At 41.7% G+C, this 17,897-nt stretch overlaps 1 protein-coding gene and 1 pseudogene across 1 annotated transcript in view; one reads left to right on the plus strand and one right to left on the minus strand.

The window, feature by feature from the left end:
- Window positions 1–17,897, minus strand: part of BLTP3A (bridge-like lipid transfer protein family member 3A) — a 62,839-nt gene that overhangs the window by 14,997 nt on the left and 29,945 nt on the right. The window contains exons 5-14 of the mRNA XM_028120595.2: window positions 13,038–13,227; window positions 12,591–12,731; window positions 11,988–12,158; window positions 11,102–11,288; window positions 4,499–4,585; window positions 3,808–3,978; window positions 3,274–3,413; window positions 2,721–2,862; window positions 2,268–2,461; window positions 609–2,065 (exon numbers count right to left, since the gene is read on the minus strand). Coding sequence (XP_027976396.1) covers window positions 609–2,065; window positions 2,268–2,461; window positions 2,721–2,862; window positions 3,274–3,413; window positions 3,808–3,978; window positions 4,499–4,585; window positions 11,102–11,288; window positions 11,988–12,158; window positions 12,591–12,731; window positions 13,038–13,227 — 2,880 coding nt within the window. The remainder of the gene's footprint in view (window positions 1–608; window positions 2,066–2,267; window positions 2,462–2,720; window positions 2,863–3,273; window positions 3,414–3,807; window positions 3,979–4,498; window positions 4,586–11,101; window positions 11,289–11,987; window positions 12,159–12,590; window positions 12,732–13,037; window positions 13,228–17,897) is intronic.
- LOC114222190 (large ribosomal subunit protein uL23 pseudogene) lies at window positions 8,560–9,031 on the plus strand (annotated as a pseudogene).

The raw sequence follows: 17,897 nt of genomic DNA on the forward strand, positions 1-17,897 counted from the left end.
CCCCAGCTTCTCTATTTACAAGATACAGGATCCATGGGCTCATCCTTTTTGAAACTTCAGTTCCCTCAGCTATAAACTGAGGATACGAATTTCTATTGCTATCTTATGGGGTTGCTGTGGGGATCAAATCAAACAAAATATTATGTGAAGGGCCACTAGAAAAAATATCATACAGATGCCAAGCATTATTATTATTATTTTTCTCATAGAGTATATCTGTATCAATAATAGTGAATCAGTGAAAGAGGAGGGAAGATCCTATGAAGCAGTAAATGTTGACTTGAAACTGCCCAAGAATAGGCTAAGCTACATGGAGGCATGTGCAAATCCAATTTTTGTTTCTTCCCCTATCACAGAATTAGATGTAAAAAATAAGTCTCTCCAGTTGGTATACCTATATCCTCTAAGTAGCCTAAAAATTCTTCCACTGTCCTTCAGGCAGCACTGAAAATTAAAGGCTTTGGTACATTGAGAGGCCATTCTTTGCCATCCCCTGGACTACATGGTGCTTCCCAATCTAACAGTACACACAGCAGGAGGCCTTAAGCCTAACGACCAGAGCTAGGAGGAGGAGACAGGATGAATGAAGAAGGCAGAGAGCCACTCACTTGGCTGGGGGCAGGGACAACATCTTGTGCATGGTGGAGGTCATTCGGTCTCTGCCCAGACTGAAGGCATCCTTAGTCAGAGACACAGCTTCCTTGGTGAGGTCCATAGTGGCATGTAGAGCCTCCTTTGTGGCATCCTTGGTCATGTGAATAGCACTTGACAATTCTCCCTCAATGTTCTTCAAGGGAATGATCTCAGCCTGTCCATTCACAGCGGTATCCCTGCCACCTGGGGGCTTCAACACAGCTGGTGAGGTGGACACCTGGGTTCTGCTCAGTCTCTTGGCCTGTAAGAAATCCACTGCCTCATGGCCCTTCCCTACCTCCTGCTGTGCAAGAGGATCTGAATCCTGTAGTTCTCCATTGCTATGGAGAGGCACTGGCCTATCCTGGGATGCATCCAGATTTTCAATGCCACTGTCCCCCAGAACCTTCTCAGGGCTTGCTGGGCCCTGGTCTGAGGAGGCATCAGACTTCAGCTCCCTATCCTCTGAAGGAGACAGCTCTGAATCGATGAGGCTGGTGGTATCTGAACCTGCAGAGTCAGCTTCAACAGCCGCCGGGGCAGGATGCATGAGCAGAGCCACCTCAGCACTGGGGAAGAGGACCCCAATGCAAACTGTCTGGTCCTGCAGAGGAGAGCCAGTCATGGCCTCTGTGTCCTTAGTCAGTTGTTCTTGAAGACCCTGTAGCACCTCCTTCAGGCGGAGCAGAGCCAAGTATTGGTAATGGTCAAGCCTCACACGGACATGTGCAGGGGAGTGTACAAGCATGTGAACATCTGCTGCATCCTCAAGCTCAGTCAGAGGCCCTTTGCTGTCCACACTACTGCTGCCTTCTCTCAAAACATCCATGACTTCTGTAAGGCCTGACAGGCTTTTCAAATCATGCTCAGTCTTTGACCTCTGATGGGGCACAGCCTCAGGGGCAAGGGCCTCAGAATGGACAGGACTGCCAAAGCTAGCGGACGGTTTCAGCCTCCCTTCTGTGGCCAAAAGGAGCTTCTGTGCCTGAGCCTGCTGCCAGCGGAGGGGTAGGCAGGCCCAAATGGACAAGGGGAAGGGGGCCACAAAATTCAAGGTATGGCCTTTGAAGTTCTCTGTTCCCTCAAAGTCCAAGGAGATCTGGGTGAAGTGGATGGACCACAGATCCTGGGAAGCCTTAAGCCTCTGGGGAGGGAGGGTACTGGGTTGAGGGAGGCGGGAATCCATCTGGAAAGCATGATGTAAAAAAAGCATGTGCAGAAGGCTAAAGCCACCTGGAACCTTGGGAAAGTGAACATAATTGGAATGAAAGAACTCAGCAGCCGCAAAACCTCGGAAGAGACTTTGGAGGTCTGGACAACTACAATGTGGGGCATGACGTGTATTGGTGGCAGTCACGCCCGACGCAGAAAAGATGAGGGCCTGAGGACGATGCAACCCAGCCTGCTCTCTCTTCTCCAGTGGGAAGCTAACCTTCAGAGAGAAAATGAAACCCAATTCAGAATGGACATCTGAGTAGCTCCACAACCTGCTATTAATACATGCGTAAAAGACCAAGCTGCAATACTGTTTTCCTTACTTCTATCAAAGGGACAGAGCAGAACCCTGGATTATAACCATGGGAGAAATGCAGCTAGGGCTGCCAACAGGGAATGAAAATCCCACTCTCCCCTACCTTCAACCAGAAGGCATCCAGTCGGATATCCAAGTGTTCATCTTTCTGGCTCGAATCTTCCAGCTTGTAGATAGCTTTGAACTGCTCCAAACTGCGGTATAAATCCAGGCAGAAGAGGTTTCCCCAGAGCAAGCTGACAGGATCCATAGTAAACGTCAGGCCATTTAACTGAATGTAGAGATTGGGACAGGGAACTGGAAAGCAGGAAAAAAAAAAGAATCGCCATGTACAGAGTAGCAAGTTGACTCCTACTTACCAGCTGATATTCATTTTATTACGAAGAAAGCAAAGGTGCATATTTCTACACAGCGGAGTTTTTAACGAAGTTGTGCTAAACTAACTCAAACACCTAAAATTCCTAGAGACAAATGAGAATACAAGCCGTGGCCCCAAGGCTGGCAGATGTGAAGAGCATGAGCTAAACAGTAAGAAGTGAGCAGATCAGATGCTTACCTGGAAGCTCCTGATTATCAGGGAAGTAATACTCTGTGAACTCAATATGAATGGCAGAGACCTGAGTGGGAAGATTGTGAAGCTTCCGACTACAGGAAAGGAGTGTAGATGGCTTCTTACTTGGCTGTCCAGCCGTAGAAACCTACACAACCACACACAAGTTGCTGTTAGCACCTGTACAGCATCCAGAGTAGAATTTCCTCAATTTCCTCTGAGGTCATAGAAAGCCACTGCCACCCTTGCAAAGTCTACCACAGGGAGCAGAGGGATTTTCACACATATTGCAGGAATTCTCGCACCTGCTCCCACTATCTGCAAGTTCACTGCTCTCAGGGGAAGGTTGGTACTAGGGTATCAGACGGAACTGGGGGAGTCCCAGGTCCTGATCTCAGCAGCCATCCATGCTCAGACAGAAACAGACCAGTGTTATCAATCCACTCAGAAGTGAGGGAAGCAGCCCCTGAATTCCACAATCTTGTTCACACCTGTTGCCTTCCAAATGTACTGCTCCACCCCTTTCCAACCATATCTCCCTGCATCCTGGGCTTCTCACCTGGTGGATGTCCAAGTCATCCACCCGTATTACCAGGCAACTAGAGCGCAAGCGATTCCACGCTGGAGGCCGAAAGGCAGCCTGTCGGCCCTGAGAGGGGCTTCTCTCAATGGAGTTCTTTCGAGGACTGGAGAGAGAATCTAAATAAAAATAAGAAAGTAGGAAAGAGAATCAGGTACATTCAACTGTCATTACTAACAGAATTAGTAAAGTAAAAATCCTAAGATCACTAAGGCTATATATATGTAGAAAAGAGAGCTTAACACTGTCTAGCTCCTAGAAGGAATTCAAAAATTGTATTCTCCTTAAGACCAAGGCCACAGTCTCTGTTATAAAGGCGACAACAACCTCTCCTCAACACTAAAGCTAGTCCTAAAGACAACTAGGACTCTGTAAAGAAAAAAAGTCACTGATGTCTTTCCATGGGATGAGGTTGGGATAATTAGCTAGTCCAGGGCTTTACCTTCACTGGATATTCAAAAGTAAATAGCAAGAGGCTAAGCTATGGGAGTCCTCCAGCTCCTTGTAACCTACCTGCTTTCCTCCTGAAGGGAGAATCTACCCCCAGGTGCCAGGGCAGTTTGAGACCTGTCTCTTCATGCCACTTCTCCATTTTACTCTGAAATTCCATCACCAGCTTCTGGGCCCACTGGCCTCGTGTCTCCATGGCCTCACAGTGCCGTACCCAATGTTTGCAGCTGTCACCTATGCAACAAAGAAGCAAAAAGATTTCAGTCCAAGATCATGATCCAAAATTCTGATTTTTCCCTTCCATTGGTATAGTCATAGTTCAGAATCTGATCCCTCACCCCAATCCAGATTTCTCTGGGGTAAGTAAAAATTATCTAGTGAGAACACTCAAGTTCTTCTGGATTCCATATGTGATTTTTCCCTAAGGTTCCCTAAAAGGCCAGCTGCTGACTGTCACTATCTTTGACCATGGACTACTAGAAAGGCTCTAAAACTAGTAGAAGTAAGGGGCAGAGCATAGAGTCAAAAGCAACATCTCAAGCACTGCCTTTCCTCCTACTTCTTCCCATCACTGATAAAGAATCATCAGTAGTAGACCCGACAAGTTTCTTGAAGAGGGCTATTCCCAACACTCCTCTGAGGTGCAATTCCTGGCACCCTCCTGCTGGGCAGTCAGGAATGAACCCAGGAATCTGTCCTCAATACACGGGTACCTGGGACGCACTAGAACTGCTGCCATTCAGAATTGTCCTACCTGCCCAGTGGAAGGGGTAATAGTCAAATGCCATCTTGCGGAAAGTAAGCTGCATCGCACCACCCATGAGTCTGTTTGCCGAGACACCTATAAAAGAAAAAGAAAGGTGAACAACAGCAGAAGAAACAAAGAAACCTGAATACCACTTGAAGTACTTAAGTCCTCTGAGGATCAGTTCCAAAGCCTGAGGGCACCTGGGTGGCTCAGTCCGTTAAGTGACCAACTCTTGATTTCAGCTCAGGTCATGATCTCCATCTGGGCTGCCAGATTGAGCCTCACGTCCAGCTCCGTGCTGGGTGTGGAGCCTGCTTAAGATTCTCTCTCTTTCTCTCTCCCCCACCCCAACCCCACCCCACTGCCTCCCCTCTCTCTCTACAAAAAAAAAAAAAAAAAAAAAAGCCTGGTTGATATACAAGTGCAACTGAAAGGCCAGGATGTCAAGTGATTTGCAAGTCTGAGGCCCTCCTCTCTTGATTTATAATGGTCAACGGACAACACCCAAAAAAGGTATATTCCATTATCTCTGTAAATGGCTGCCAGATTTCCAGAAAGGCAAAAGAAACTGTAAAACTCAGGATTCAGGAATTACAATCCTAGATATCCCATTGACACATTCTAAAATCCTGATTGATTGGTTCCCCCGAACCTAACAATGCTAGGATTGCTGTTCCTCGGGCCAACACCTGGAGAGGCATAAGCCAAATTCTCCCCAAAACAGAACCCACATTATTCCCTTTCATATCCTGGCCTCAGAGCTAATTAGACAATCATTACATAAAATACATACACAGTACCATGGAACACCAAAACACTGCACTAACAAGGACATTGTAAAATACACATACAGGATATTGTAGGTAAACTGGAATTTTTAGCATCAAGTCAAACACTGTATTATGTTTATCTTGAATTTACATTTAATTCTTACTAAATGAATGAACCTTCCCTATTTCTTTTTTTTTTTTTAAGATTATATTTATTTGTCAGAGAGAGGGAGGGAGCACAAGCAGGGGGAGCGGCAAGGGGAGGGAGAAGCAGGCTCCCCGCAGAGCAGGGAGCCCAATGCAGGACTCGATCCCAGGACGCTGGGATCATGACCTGAGCCAAAGGCAGATGCTTAACTGACTGAGCCACCCAGGTGCGCCAAACTTTCCCTATTTCTACCTTACCTCTCCAACTACATTCTAAGAATTGTTAGTAGAGTAGTTAGAATAGACACTACTTCTCCTACCTATGGATACTGTCTGACCTACCCTGTTCTACATTTCTATCTCTTATTAGGCTGAAAGGAAATACCACGGGATCCTCTGGGCATAAGCTGGTACATTTCCATCTAGTCTGGATTTCACCACCTCAAGTTCCGGACTAATCACCAACCTACACTCATGTTCCTTCTCAATCTTTTTGTTCATTATCACTACCTCTAAGGAGCTTATTTAGACATTTTTTTCATAATTGCCTCTTCATGAAATCTTCGTACCACGGATATACTATGTATCTGCTTATGTACTATGTCTGTCTGTGCTTTATACATAAAAAGAATGAGTACAGGGGCGCCTGGGTGGCTCAGTTGGCTAAGCGTCTGCCTTCGGCTCAGATCATGATCCCAGGGTCCTGGGATCGATCCCCACATCAGGCTCCCTGCGCAGTGGGGAATCTGCTTCTCCCTCTGCCTCTACCCCCCCACCCCGTGCTTCCTCTTACTCCCTCTATCTCAAATAAATAAATAAAATCTTTTTTTTGGTAAAGATTTTATTTATTTATTTGACAGAGAGAGACACAGCAAGAGAAGGAACACAAGCAGGGGGAGTGGGAGAGGGAGAAGCAGGCTTCCTGCAGAGCAGGGAGCCTGATGCGGGGCTCAATCCCAGGACCCTGGGATCATGACCTGAGCCAAAGGCAGACGCTTAACCGACTGAGCCACTCAGGTGCCCCAATAAATAAAATCTTAAAAAAAAAAGAAGTATAAAGTTTACTCCTTTTATTCAATGCAAGGTAACAAAAGGCTAAATAATTCTTTTGAATTAAAAGTTAAATTTACCTCTGAAGCAAATAATACATTATATGTTAAAAAAAAAAAAGAAGAAGAAGATGGCAGGAGGGGAAGAATGAAGGGGGGAAATCAGAGGGGGAGACGAACCATGAGACTATGGACTCTGAAAAACAAACTGAGGGTTCTAGAGGGGAGGAGGGTAGGGGGATGGGTTAGCCTGGTGATGGGTATTAAAGAGGGCACGTTCTGCATGGAGCACTGGGTGTTATACGCAAACAATGAATCATGGAACACTACATCAAAAACTAATGATGTAATGTATGGTGATTAACATAACATAATAAAAAAAGAAAAAAATTAAAAGTTAAATTTAAAAACTTAAACCTATTAATATTTAACAACTTTATAAATATATTTGCTGAGTAACCTTTAATGAAACTTATTTCTTATATAAATTATAATGTATCAAATTATATATGCAAATTAGCAATTTATAGAAATACACAACAGCAATATAACCAAATTTTCAATTATTCAAAAGTATTTTTCAGCAAAAAATAGAAAATTTAAATAAATTTCTTAAAATTAATTTTAGTGAACTTTTTTTTTAAGTAAGCTTTATGCCCAATGTTGGGCTTGAACTCACTACCCTGAGATCAAGAGTCACATGCTCTACCGACTGAGCCAGCCAGGCACCCCTCAGTAAACTTAACTTTTAACTTTTGCTTGATGAGGAAAAAATCTTTTAGCTTATCTAGCTCCTAGGTATTCATTCAGACTGGGTCAATATTTTTTCTTTTCTGCATTTAATTAATGATTTACTGAATAACTTGTAGAATTAAATAATAAAATATAAACTATTTTTATTTAATTCTTAAAGTTCAAATCACAAAAGCACTGAGGCTCAAATATAACAACACTGACAAGGTAGCCAAAGGCAGTCAGGAGGCATGTGCAAGGTCCTTCCTACCGTATGACTTTGAGATTAAGCAATCAATTGGGAGAAAGTCCTCCAATCACAGTCAGCTATTCACCATATTTTGTGTATCTTCCATGAACTCAATGTCAATGCTCCTCATGTGATACCCAAGAAAACCCAATGAAAGAAATTAAGTACCAAGGAGTAAAATTTTGTCATGTAGGGTTAAGCTTTGGAAGGACACAAACTATTGTTACAGCTAAGATTGTTTTTCGCTCCCACACCTCACCAAAGCCAATTTTTTAATGTCAAGAATAGGTAAAACTCAAGACAGAAGGAAGATCAGTGGTTGCTTAGAGCTGCAAAATGGAAAGTGACAGCTAATGGGTACATGACTTGTTGTAGGGAGGGCAAAAATGTTCTAAAATTAGATTGCACAACTCCATGAATTACTAAAAAAACACTAAGTTGTATATTCTAAATGGGTGAATTGTATGGAATGTGAATTCGATCTCAGTAAAGCTGTTTAAAATGAAAGAGCCAATCTGCAACTGCTGTTGGGTGATACCATCCTAGTTAAAAATGCATGACTGAGGCTACTGGAGGTAGAGGGTTTCACAGCAATGCTCCCTCCACTGGAATTATTTAGATGTAAAAGAACAATAAACTACATAGACTAAGCATATTAAAATAGGGTCTAGAATTAAAATCAAAATCAAATAGAATTACCAATTACCAACATATTTAATTATACACACATAATCATATAAGAGACATAAATGGTAAAGAGTGTCCATAAATGACTAATTAAAATTCTCCAGTGAGCTGCTGGGATGAGGACAGCATGGCCTTAAGAGTGATAAAGTTTTTGGCTCACAGGCCTCATTCTAAGGAAAAAGAGTTAAAAAGAGGCAGGTGACACTCTTCCCCATCAACCACTAACCTCTTCTCTGAAGGCTGGAATATACACTGCTCCAACTTTATTTTAAGAGATAGTGCTGCCCCACCTGAAGCCAAGCTGTCCCCAAGGACCCACCCAGTTTCCAGTAATTTCACCTTCAATACCAAGGGAGAGGTAAGCATGTTACTCAAGGGCCCAACATCCCAGGCTATGGTGTCCCTTAGTGAAAAAGCAGGTAGATCCCTTTCATGAAGATGGCGCCGAAAGCAAAGAAGGAAGCCCCTGCCTCTCCCAAAGCCAAAGCCAAAGCAAAGGCTTCAAAGGCCAAGAAAGGGGTGTTGAAAGGCGTCCACAGTCACAAAAAAAAGAAGATCCACACATCACCTAAATTCCGACAACCTAAGACACTGCATCTCCGAAGGTACCCTAAATATCCTCAAAAGAGCGCCCCCAGGAGAAACAAGCTCAATCACTATGCCATCATCAAGTTCCCCCTGACCATTGAGTCAACCATGAAGAAAACAGAAGACAACAACACACTTGTGTTCATTGTGGATGTCAAGGCCAACAAGCACCAGATCAAACAGGCTGTGAAGAAGCTAGGACATTGACGTGGAGAAGGTCAACACCCTGATCAGGCCTGATAGAGAGAAGGGATGTGTTCAACTGGCTCCTGACTACGAGGCTTTAGATGTTGCCAACAAAACTGGAATCATCTAAATGGAGTCCAGCTAGCTAAATCTAAAATGTAAATGTAGCCTTTAAGGACCCTCTAGAGTCCAAAAGAACTTTCTGTGATAATGAAAATCTTTTATGGTCTGTAGATTGTACTGAGTACTTGAAATGTGACTGGTGCAAATGAGGAACTGAATTTTTTAGTTTATTTAATTTTAACAGCCACATGTGGCTATTGGCTACCATACTGGACACACAGCTCTAGAGCAATGCTATCTATTAGAAATATAATGTGAGCCACATAAGTAATTTTAAATTTTCTAGTAGCCACATGAAAAAAAGTTTTTTAAAAAGGTGAAATTAATTTTAACAATGCATACTACTACTTAAATGAATATAATCAATATTTTATCAACTTCCACATACACTCTATATGAAAATAATTATCAAGGTATTCTACACTCTTGTTTTCTACTATATCTTCAAAATCCCATGCGTATATTATATTTGCAGCCCATCTCAATTTGGATCAGCCAACAGTAGTTATATGTGGCTGCATATTAGAACAACTCCAGAGAATCGTACAGCCCTTTCTGTACCACCTAGTTCTCCCTTCCCTTTTCTCCCCAAATCCCATGAGAAGAGTCAAATTCACAAGAACTTGTTCTGTTCCTTGCTCCTTTACAGAGTAATACACCACACCTGGGTAAGGCAGGTTGGGAGTTATCCCTGTATCTAAAAATATCTCATCCAAAAATTCCCTAAATTCCAGATTTGTAGATTAATTTAATTTAATAAATAAATACATGAGGGCTGCAGAGGAGGCTAGTCATTCATATCTTAGTGTGGATTATGGGTCCTGGCCATATGAAGAGGACAGTGCTAAATACCCCTCATCAAGCAAGAGGATGAAACTCTCAATAATACACTCTTAAATAAAGACCTCTGAAAGGATTCAAGACAAAACAAGAGAAAAAACCCAAAGCCTTTAGAGTAACACTTGGAAGAAACAACCAAACAAAATAATAATCGTTTTAAGAAAGAACTTCCAAAATAAGTGGGGGGCAAACCAGTGAGTAATTTATTTCTTACGGTCGCAAAAGCATTCTTTACGTTGTCATGGCTCCTTTTAGCTGTCTCAGAGCAGGAGTAGATGGGGGCTGAAGTCACTTCAACACCAAAAAATAGCAAAGCAAGAGAGACATTGCTGCTTGGAGCCCCAGAAAGAAAAGGTAAGTTCCCCTGAGGAAACAGTCTAGATGTCATTAAGAGGCAGACATAACCTTCAGAAAGGATAAGGCAGCATGAGAAAAATCTACTATATGAGAGCATCTCAAGCCAAGAGGTGGTGCAAAGGGGACTATAAAGGAAATGTAGACAGGGTATTAAAGGAACAGGCAGCAGAGGGATAATAATACTGAGTATGTGCCTATAATTAAGGTCCTCCAGATTCAGTATATCATTTCAGTTGAGCATGACAACAACCAATGCGGTGAAGGAGTCATATATGATTTAACTCAAGTTCACAAATGAAGAAACTCAGAGAGCTTAAGCAAGAGGCAAAGTGATTTCCCCAAGGCTCAAGAAGGGAAAAAATTAGTCAATTCCTTTTTCATTTTGAATAAACATATATGTATATGTAATACTAACTGTCCTAATGAATGAAAAGCATAATGAGAATACAACATAACCTCTCTGCTTGGGAAGAGGGCATTTACACATAAAAAATATTTAAATTGACTCAAAAATCTGAAAATCCTGGAGTTTCCTATACTTGAATTTACTTTCCTAAAAGTTGTATCAGTGGTCAGCATTGCCCAAGATACGCTGGGGAGAAAAAAAGTATACTCTGCTTGAGCTCTGCCCCTGAAGATTCTGACTTAGGCCTGGGAGAGCGCTGGCCTCTGTATTTTACTAAGTATTGCCGGTGGTCCCGCTGCACCCTAAAGGCTAAAAGCACTACTTCCCACCAACAGAGCAAGAGACACCACTAGAGACTGAGGCCCAAGGAATGCCTGGGATTAAGGGAAGCCAGCCAAAGTACTCCACAGCATCTTGAAAAGAGCTGAAGGCACTGACGGACCACCCAGCCCAGGCTCAGGCCTAACAGAGTACCTGGCTCTCGGGACTGGCTATCATCGCAAATGTGCAGGTCCAGGCGGGAGATGAGCAGATGGTAGGAGGACTCCTTCACATCAAATCTCTCAAAGTACTGGCTGAGGCGGCCACTGCTGCTGCTGCCCTGGCCGCCCCCGAACGCCTGGGCCCAGGACTGCTGGGCACTGGGAGCAGGTGGGGTGATCTATACGTGACAGAGAGAAAAACAAGACGTCCAAACCAGAGAGGTTCCTCACAGGCTTTCTTAAGCTTTAGCTCAGTCTGAAGAAAGCCACAATTTAGCGAGATGCCCCCTCCCTCTCATAACTAACTGTTCACCTGGTAGCTCACTTAGGTCTGTCTCACCTAAATAACCCAAACTCCGAAAAGCCTAATTATAATTAGTCTTATAACTCCAGTCAGAGTACTGTTCTGAGGTTTGAACTGCCCCCCAAGCTCTCACCCCCCAGGACTTAGCTGACTTAGCTGACAGCTAAAACACTGCCTCCAGGAAGTCTTTCATAAATGCCCTCTTTCAGTCTGTGTAGTTAGATGCCTCTTCTTTGTATTCTCATGGCATAGTGTCTACCTATATACAGCACTTACCACCTCCTATTATAATAACTTGTTTATAGTCCATATTTAAAGACGGTCAGAGCTCCAATGACAGGAACAAGAGGCTTCTTTTACTTTTCCTTCCCAGTGGCCAGTACTATATAGCTAACACACCGGACGCACCCAATGAAGAGAATAAATGAATAAATTAGAAGCACAAACAAAGCCTATGCAAATGACAAATGTCCCAAATAAGCCTAATGAAGTCCAGACCCCACCTATTTGGTCTGAATTAGGTCTGGTCCTCCATCTCCCTAGCCCCATCCAGGGTATCTGTTTTGCCTCTAACCTGTACAGGCTCAGGGGCCAGGCTCTTTCTCTGCTGGGCTGACTTCTCCATTGCCTCACTCAGTGACTCTGCATACTTCATCATAGCCTTGAGCTGCGAGTCAGTTAGCACCCAGAGCAGGTCATCCAACAGGAACATCAGCTTGGAGGCTACCACATTGCAATCTTTGGTCTGAAGGGGCCACATAAAACATGGGGTTCAACATCTGGTATCATTCCAACTCCTCAACGTGACTATTGCTTGATTAATATCAGAGAGGGCTTTTCAATACCCAGAACATGAAAGGAAAGCAGTAAACACTATGGAGAGTCAATTTCTTACAAAACTACTAATGTCTTCTGCGATTAACAAGAAACAACAGCAGTCAACGGCCAGGTGCCTATGTCAGTGTTCCTATATGGGTAAAAATTGTGGTTTCCAAAATTCAGGTGACAAGGAGGGGCAAATGTTCACAGAAATGTTCTGTGCAACACTGAATTACAGGCCTGCCCCTTTTGATTGTCATTCCTGGGGCCAGTAACATTGAAAAAACAGAGAACACCTCCCAGGCTGTCTAGGAGAATAAAAGATGGAAGTTTTCATGAGGGCAGAGAACATACTCACTCTTCTCTTGAGGGCTATTTGGATCCTGCCTTGGTTGGTAATAAGCCTCAGTGGAGTGGTGACTGGCTCCTGATCACCACTGTCTGTAGCATCTGCCTCAATTCGAAGTGTTTGCCAAGTTATTTCCTTAAATGTTAAAACCTAGAAGGAGAGAAAGTAAAATCCCTTAATTCTATGGATGAAATTAACCAAGAGGCAGGAAGTTCAAGGAGAAAAGACGAGCAAAACAGAAATTCCCACCATTCTCAGTTGGGATCCTACCAATAGAATGCGGTGAATCAGAGATCCCTAAGAGAAGAAAGCATGTAGCAGTAATACTGGGATTCTTGGGTTCACAGGAATGGGGGACATATCTAAGGAAATCCCCAGAGCAGGAATAACATCCTTTAAAAATCAGTCCTGTTTTGATCTCCCCATTCTCTCCTCTTACAATACTGGGGCTGTCACCTCTCCTCGGTGGGGGTCAGTGATGCGGGTGAGGCGGAGGTCACTCTGCTGCCAGTTGGGGTTGACGCTGTAGCCCTGGAGCTGCCACAATTCAAAAGAAGCGTGGAAAGCCTTGGAGTGAATCTTGATTGTGATGGAATTGACGATGATGAACATCCCCTCCACCACCTTCTCGGCAAAGCCATACTCACTACAACAAATGAGGCAGAGCAATGTTCAGAAGCAGGTGAGACTTTGTGCACACTCTTTATACTGGAAGACATCAGACAAGATTATTAACACTGTCTCTCTTTGCATGCTAGAACTACGAATGATTTCTTTCTTTATTTCTCTCTTCTTATTTCTACTTACAGTTTTTAAATTTTGAAAATTTTTTATGATGCAGTACTCTTTTTAATTTGATTTTTTGAGGAATGAAATAAAAGAAAAAGAGTTGACCTAGAAATAATCTCCCTTCTGTTAGAAAGAATAAATTGAAAAATATTTTTATAATCCACAAACTATCTAAATTTGAATGTTGTACATGAGGGAATGTATAACTAAAGAAAGGAAACGCTAGGTTTCTATAAAATCTTCAAAGACACAGCGTACTCGGCAAAGGTAGTGGAAAGAGGAAAGAAGTACAGCCAGGTGAGCAACTGGTCAAGAACAATCCCAACTCTCTACCCTGTCAAATATATCCCAAAGAGCACAGCTGTACTCCCACAGCAAGAGGCCAGAAATGGCAAGGAGAGAATTGAAGGCCATCTTAATGTCTTCTGGATGTAGAAAACACAGACATTCTTTTTTTTTTTTAAGATTTTTATTTATTTATTTAACAGAGATAGAGAGAGAGCACAAGTAGGCAAGGCGGCAGACAGAGGGAGACGGAGAAGCAGGCTTCCCGCCGAGCAGGGAGCCCGATGCGGGGCTCGATCCCAGGACCCCGGGATATGACCTGAGCTGAAGGCAGCCGCTTAACCAACTGAGCCACCCAGGCGCCCTGAAAACACAGACATTCTTGGCATGTAAATGAAATCAGTTCTCATTACGAGATAAAAAGGTGTGGAAATTATAAACTGGAAAAAAATATATTTGCAATTTATATCATAAAGGGCTAACATCTCTAACGTATAAAGAGCTTCAAGAAACTGAAAATAAGGGGCGCCTGGGTGGCTCAGTCGTTAAGTGTCTGCCTTCAGCCCAGGTCATGATCGCAGGGTCCTGGGATCGAGCCCCGCATCAGGCTCCCTGCTCCATGGGAGACCTGCTTCTCCCTCCCACTCCCCCTGCTTGTGTTCCCTCTCTTGCTGTGTCTCTCTCTGTCAAATAAATAAATAGAATCTTTAAAAAAAAAAAAACTGGAAAAAAAAGACCTACAGGCCAATAAAAACGGGACAAAGTATGGACAGTTCACAGAGAACTGCAAATGATATTAAACATAAAAATCTTCAACCTCACTCATAAATCACAATTATACCAAGAGACACTTAACTCATAATAGAAGTGACAGAGTAGTAGGGAAAAGATGGTCTTCCAGTAACGATGCATGGTCAATTTGAAGATACTGACAGAGCAAAAATAGTATTAACTCTTATTTTACATCAAACAAAAAAAAATAATCAGTTTTAAGACTGTATCTAAATGTGTAAGGTCAAACAATAAAACTGTTAGAAGAAAACAAAAGAGAATATCTTCATGCCTTAGGACAGGAAAAGAGCCCTTAAACAGGACTCAAAAAGGGCTAAGCATAAAGGGGGAAAAAAGGTATACTGGACTACATTAGAATTAATCATTTCTGTTCAACAAAAAAGCAACATTAAGAGTGATAGTGATGCTCAACATCACTCATCATCAGGGAAATGCAAATGAAAACCACAATGAGATATCACCTCACATCTGTCAAAATGGCTAGTATCAAAGCAACAAGAAACAAGTGTTGGCAAGGATGTGAAGAAAAGGAAACCTTTGTCCACTGTTGGTGGGAATGGCAATTTGGTGCAGTCACTGTGGAAAATAATATGGAGGTTCCTCAAAAAACTAAAAAGAGAAGTATCATACAATCTAGTAACTCTACTTCTAGGTATTTACTTGAGGAAAATGAAAACACTAATTCAAGAAGATATCTGCACCCCTGTTTATTGCAGCATTACTTACAATAGTCAAGATATGGAAGCAACCCAATTGTCTATAAATAGATAAATGGATAAAGAAGATGTGCTACACACACACACACACACACACACACACACACACACAATGGAATATTACTCAGCTATAAAAAAGAATGAAATCTTGCCATTTGTGACAACATGGGTGAACCTAGAAGGTATTATGCTAAATAAAACAAGTCAGACAAAGAAAGACAAATACCATATGATTTCACTTATATGTGGAATCTAAAACATAAAACAAATGAACAAACAAAACAAAAACAAATTCATAAATACAGAGAACAAACTGGTGGTTGCCAGAGGGGAGGGGTAGGAGGAGTGGGCAAAATAGGAGAAGTGATGAAGAGGTACATACTTCAAGTAATAAAATCAATCAGTCATGAGGATGAAAAGTACAGCATAGGGAATACAGTCAATAACACTGCAATAATACATGATAACTATACTTATCATTATGAGTACTACATAACGTGTAGAACTGTCACATCACTATATTGTACACCTGAAACCAATAAAACATTGTATATCAACTATACTTCAATTAAAAAGAAAAAAAGGAAGCAACACCAGGGATGAGCAGGTACAGAGAAAAGGCCATGTGAGGAAATGCTCAGGAGTCGGCATCTGCAAGCCAAGGAGAGAGGCCTCAGGACCTGCTGATACCTTTATAATAGTCTTCAAGCCCCCAGAACTATGAGAAAATAAATTTCAACTATTTAGGCACCCAGTCTATGGTATTATGTCATGGTAGTCATAGCAAACCAATACAAATGGATACAGAGTTCCAATTTCAGAAGATGAAAAAGCTCTAGAGATGTGTTACAGGATGTGAGTTCAGTTAACACTACTGAACTGCACACTTAAAAATGGTTAAGATGGGGGCACCTGGGTGTCTCAGTTGGTTAAGTGTTTGCCTTCAGCTCAGGTCATGATCTCAGAATCCTGGGATCGAGCCCTGCATCAGGCTCCCTGCTCAGCGGGGAGTCGCTTCTCCCTCTCTCTGCCACTACCCCTGCTCATGCTCTCTCTGTCTCTCTCTCTCTCTAATAAATAAATAAAATCTTTAAAAAAATAAAAAGATGGAATCATACTGTATGATTCCAACTATATGACATTCTGGAAAAGGAAAAACAATGGAGATAGTGAAAAAAGACCAGCTGTCTCAGGGGTTGGGGGCAGGGATAGAGATAAATAAATGGAGCACACAGAATTTTTAGGGCAGTGAAAATACACTGTGATGCCATAATGGTGGATATATGTCATTATACATTTGTCCCAACCCATAGAATGTACAAAACCAAGAGTGAACCTTAATGTGACCTATGGACTTTGGGTGATTGTGATGTGTCAATGTAGGTTTAACCACTGTAACAAATGTACTACTCTGGTAGGGGATGTTGATAATGGAGAAGGCTATGCATGCGTGGGGGCAAGGGGATATGGGAAATCTGTGTACCTTCCTCTAACTTTATTGTGAACCTAAAACTGCAAAATTTGTCTTAAAAAAAATGAACTTCTCTATATGTCAAATTGGTATCCCAACCATATAAAAAATGACTTCAAGTGACTTTAAAACACAGCATTTGACCATACTTCCTTAGTGGGATATATCATATGGTTAGAACACGCAGAAATCTACTGTATTCAGTAATCTTATTGATAGTTGTAATATTGGCTTTATTTTTTTCAACAATTGAAAAAGTAAATCATTTATTATATTATTGTTGTTAGGAAACAAGTTTCAGCACATGAACAAAAAATACAAACATTAAATCTAAAAAGTTATTTTAAAACCCTCTTTTTTTATTTGAATTGAGAAACATCAGCATATTGTCATGATTTATTTTTCTCTTTCTTAAAAATACCTTTACCCTAAAACTAAACACTTAGGCCTCAATTCAAATGACAACTCAATGAATACAATTTTGCCCAGACTGTTCTCTCTAAATAACATTTCTCACTAAAAGGAATCAGGGTTCTTTGGAGAAATGTCAGATTCCAGGTCTGAAGTAAGGATGTATATGAGAAGCCTGAAACATCGTATTCTGTCTAAAAGCAAAAAGATTATTGGGGTCTTCTCCAAAAGACACAGGAGGTGACTTAGAAAGGCTCTCACAAGCCAAAGATGAGGACATCTGAATATCAAAACAAATAATGATTATAAATGTATGAAATACAAACATATTTTTTTAAGTAAATGGAAATGTAGGATATAAGAAAATTTAAATGTAAAAACATGTAAAAAGAATCTAAAATAGTAAACCACTCTGGAAAAGTTTGGCAGTTTCTTAAAAAGCTAAATCTTACCTACCATACCACCTGACCATTCCACTCCTAGGCATTTACCCAAGAGAAATAAAAGCACATGACCACACAAAAACTTGTACATGAATGTTCATAGCAGCATTATTCACAATAGCCAAAAACTAAATAAAGTGTCAATTCACAAGTGAATGGATAAGCAAATTGTGATCTATCCACACAATGGAATATATTACTCAGTAATAAAAGAAATAAACTATTGATACACTCAACAACATGGATGAATCTCAAAATAATTATGCTGACTAAAAGAAGCCAGACAAAAACCAGTACATACTATATGATTCATTTATATAAAATTATAGAAAATGTAAACTAATCTATAGTCACAGAAAGCCATGCTTGTCTGGGGATAGGAAGGGGTGAGAAAGGAAAGGGAAGGAAT

The sequence above is a fragment of the Eumetopias jubatus genome, unplaced genomic scaffold (genome assembly GCF_037043125.1).
Source record: "Eumetopias jubatus isolate StellerSeaLion01/CBP00866 unplaced genomic scaffold, mEumJub1_p1.0 scaffold_6, whole genome shotgun sequence".
NCBI classification, from domain to species: Eukaryota; Metazoa; Chordata; class Mammalia; order Carnivora; family Otariidae; genus Eumetopias; species Eumetopias jubatus.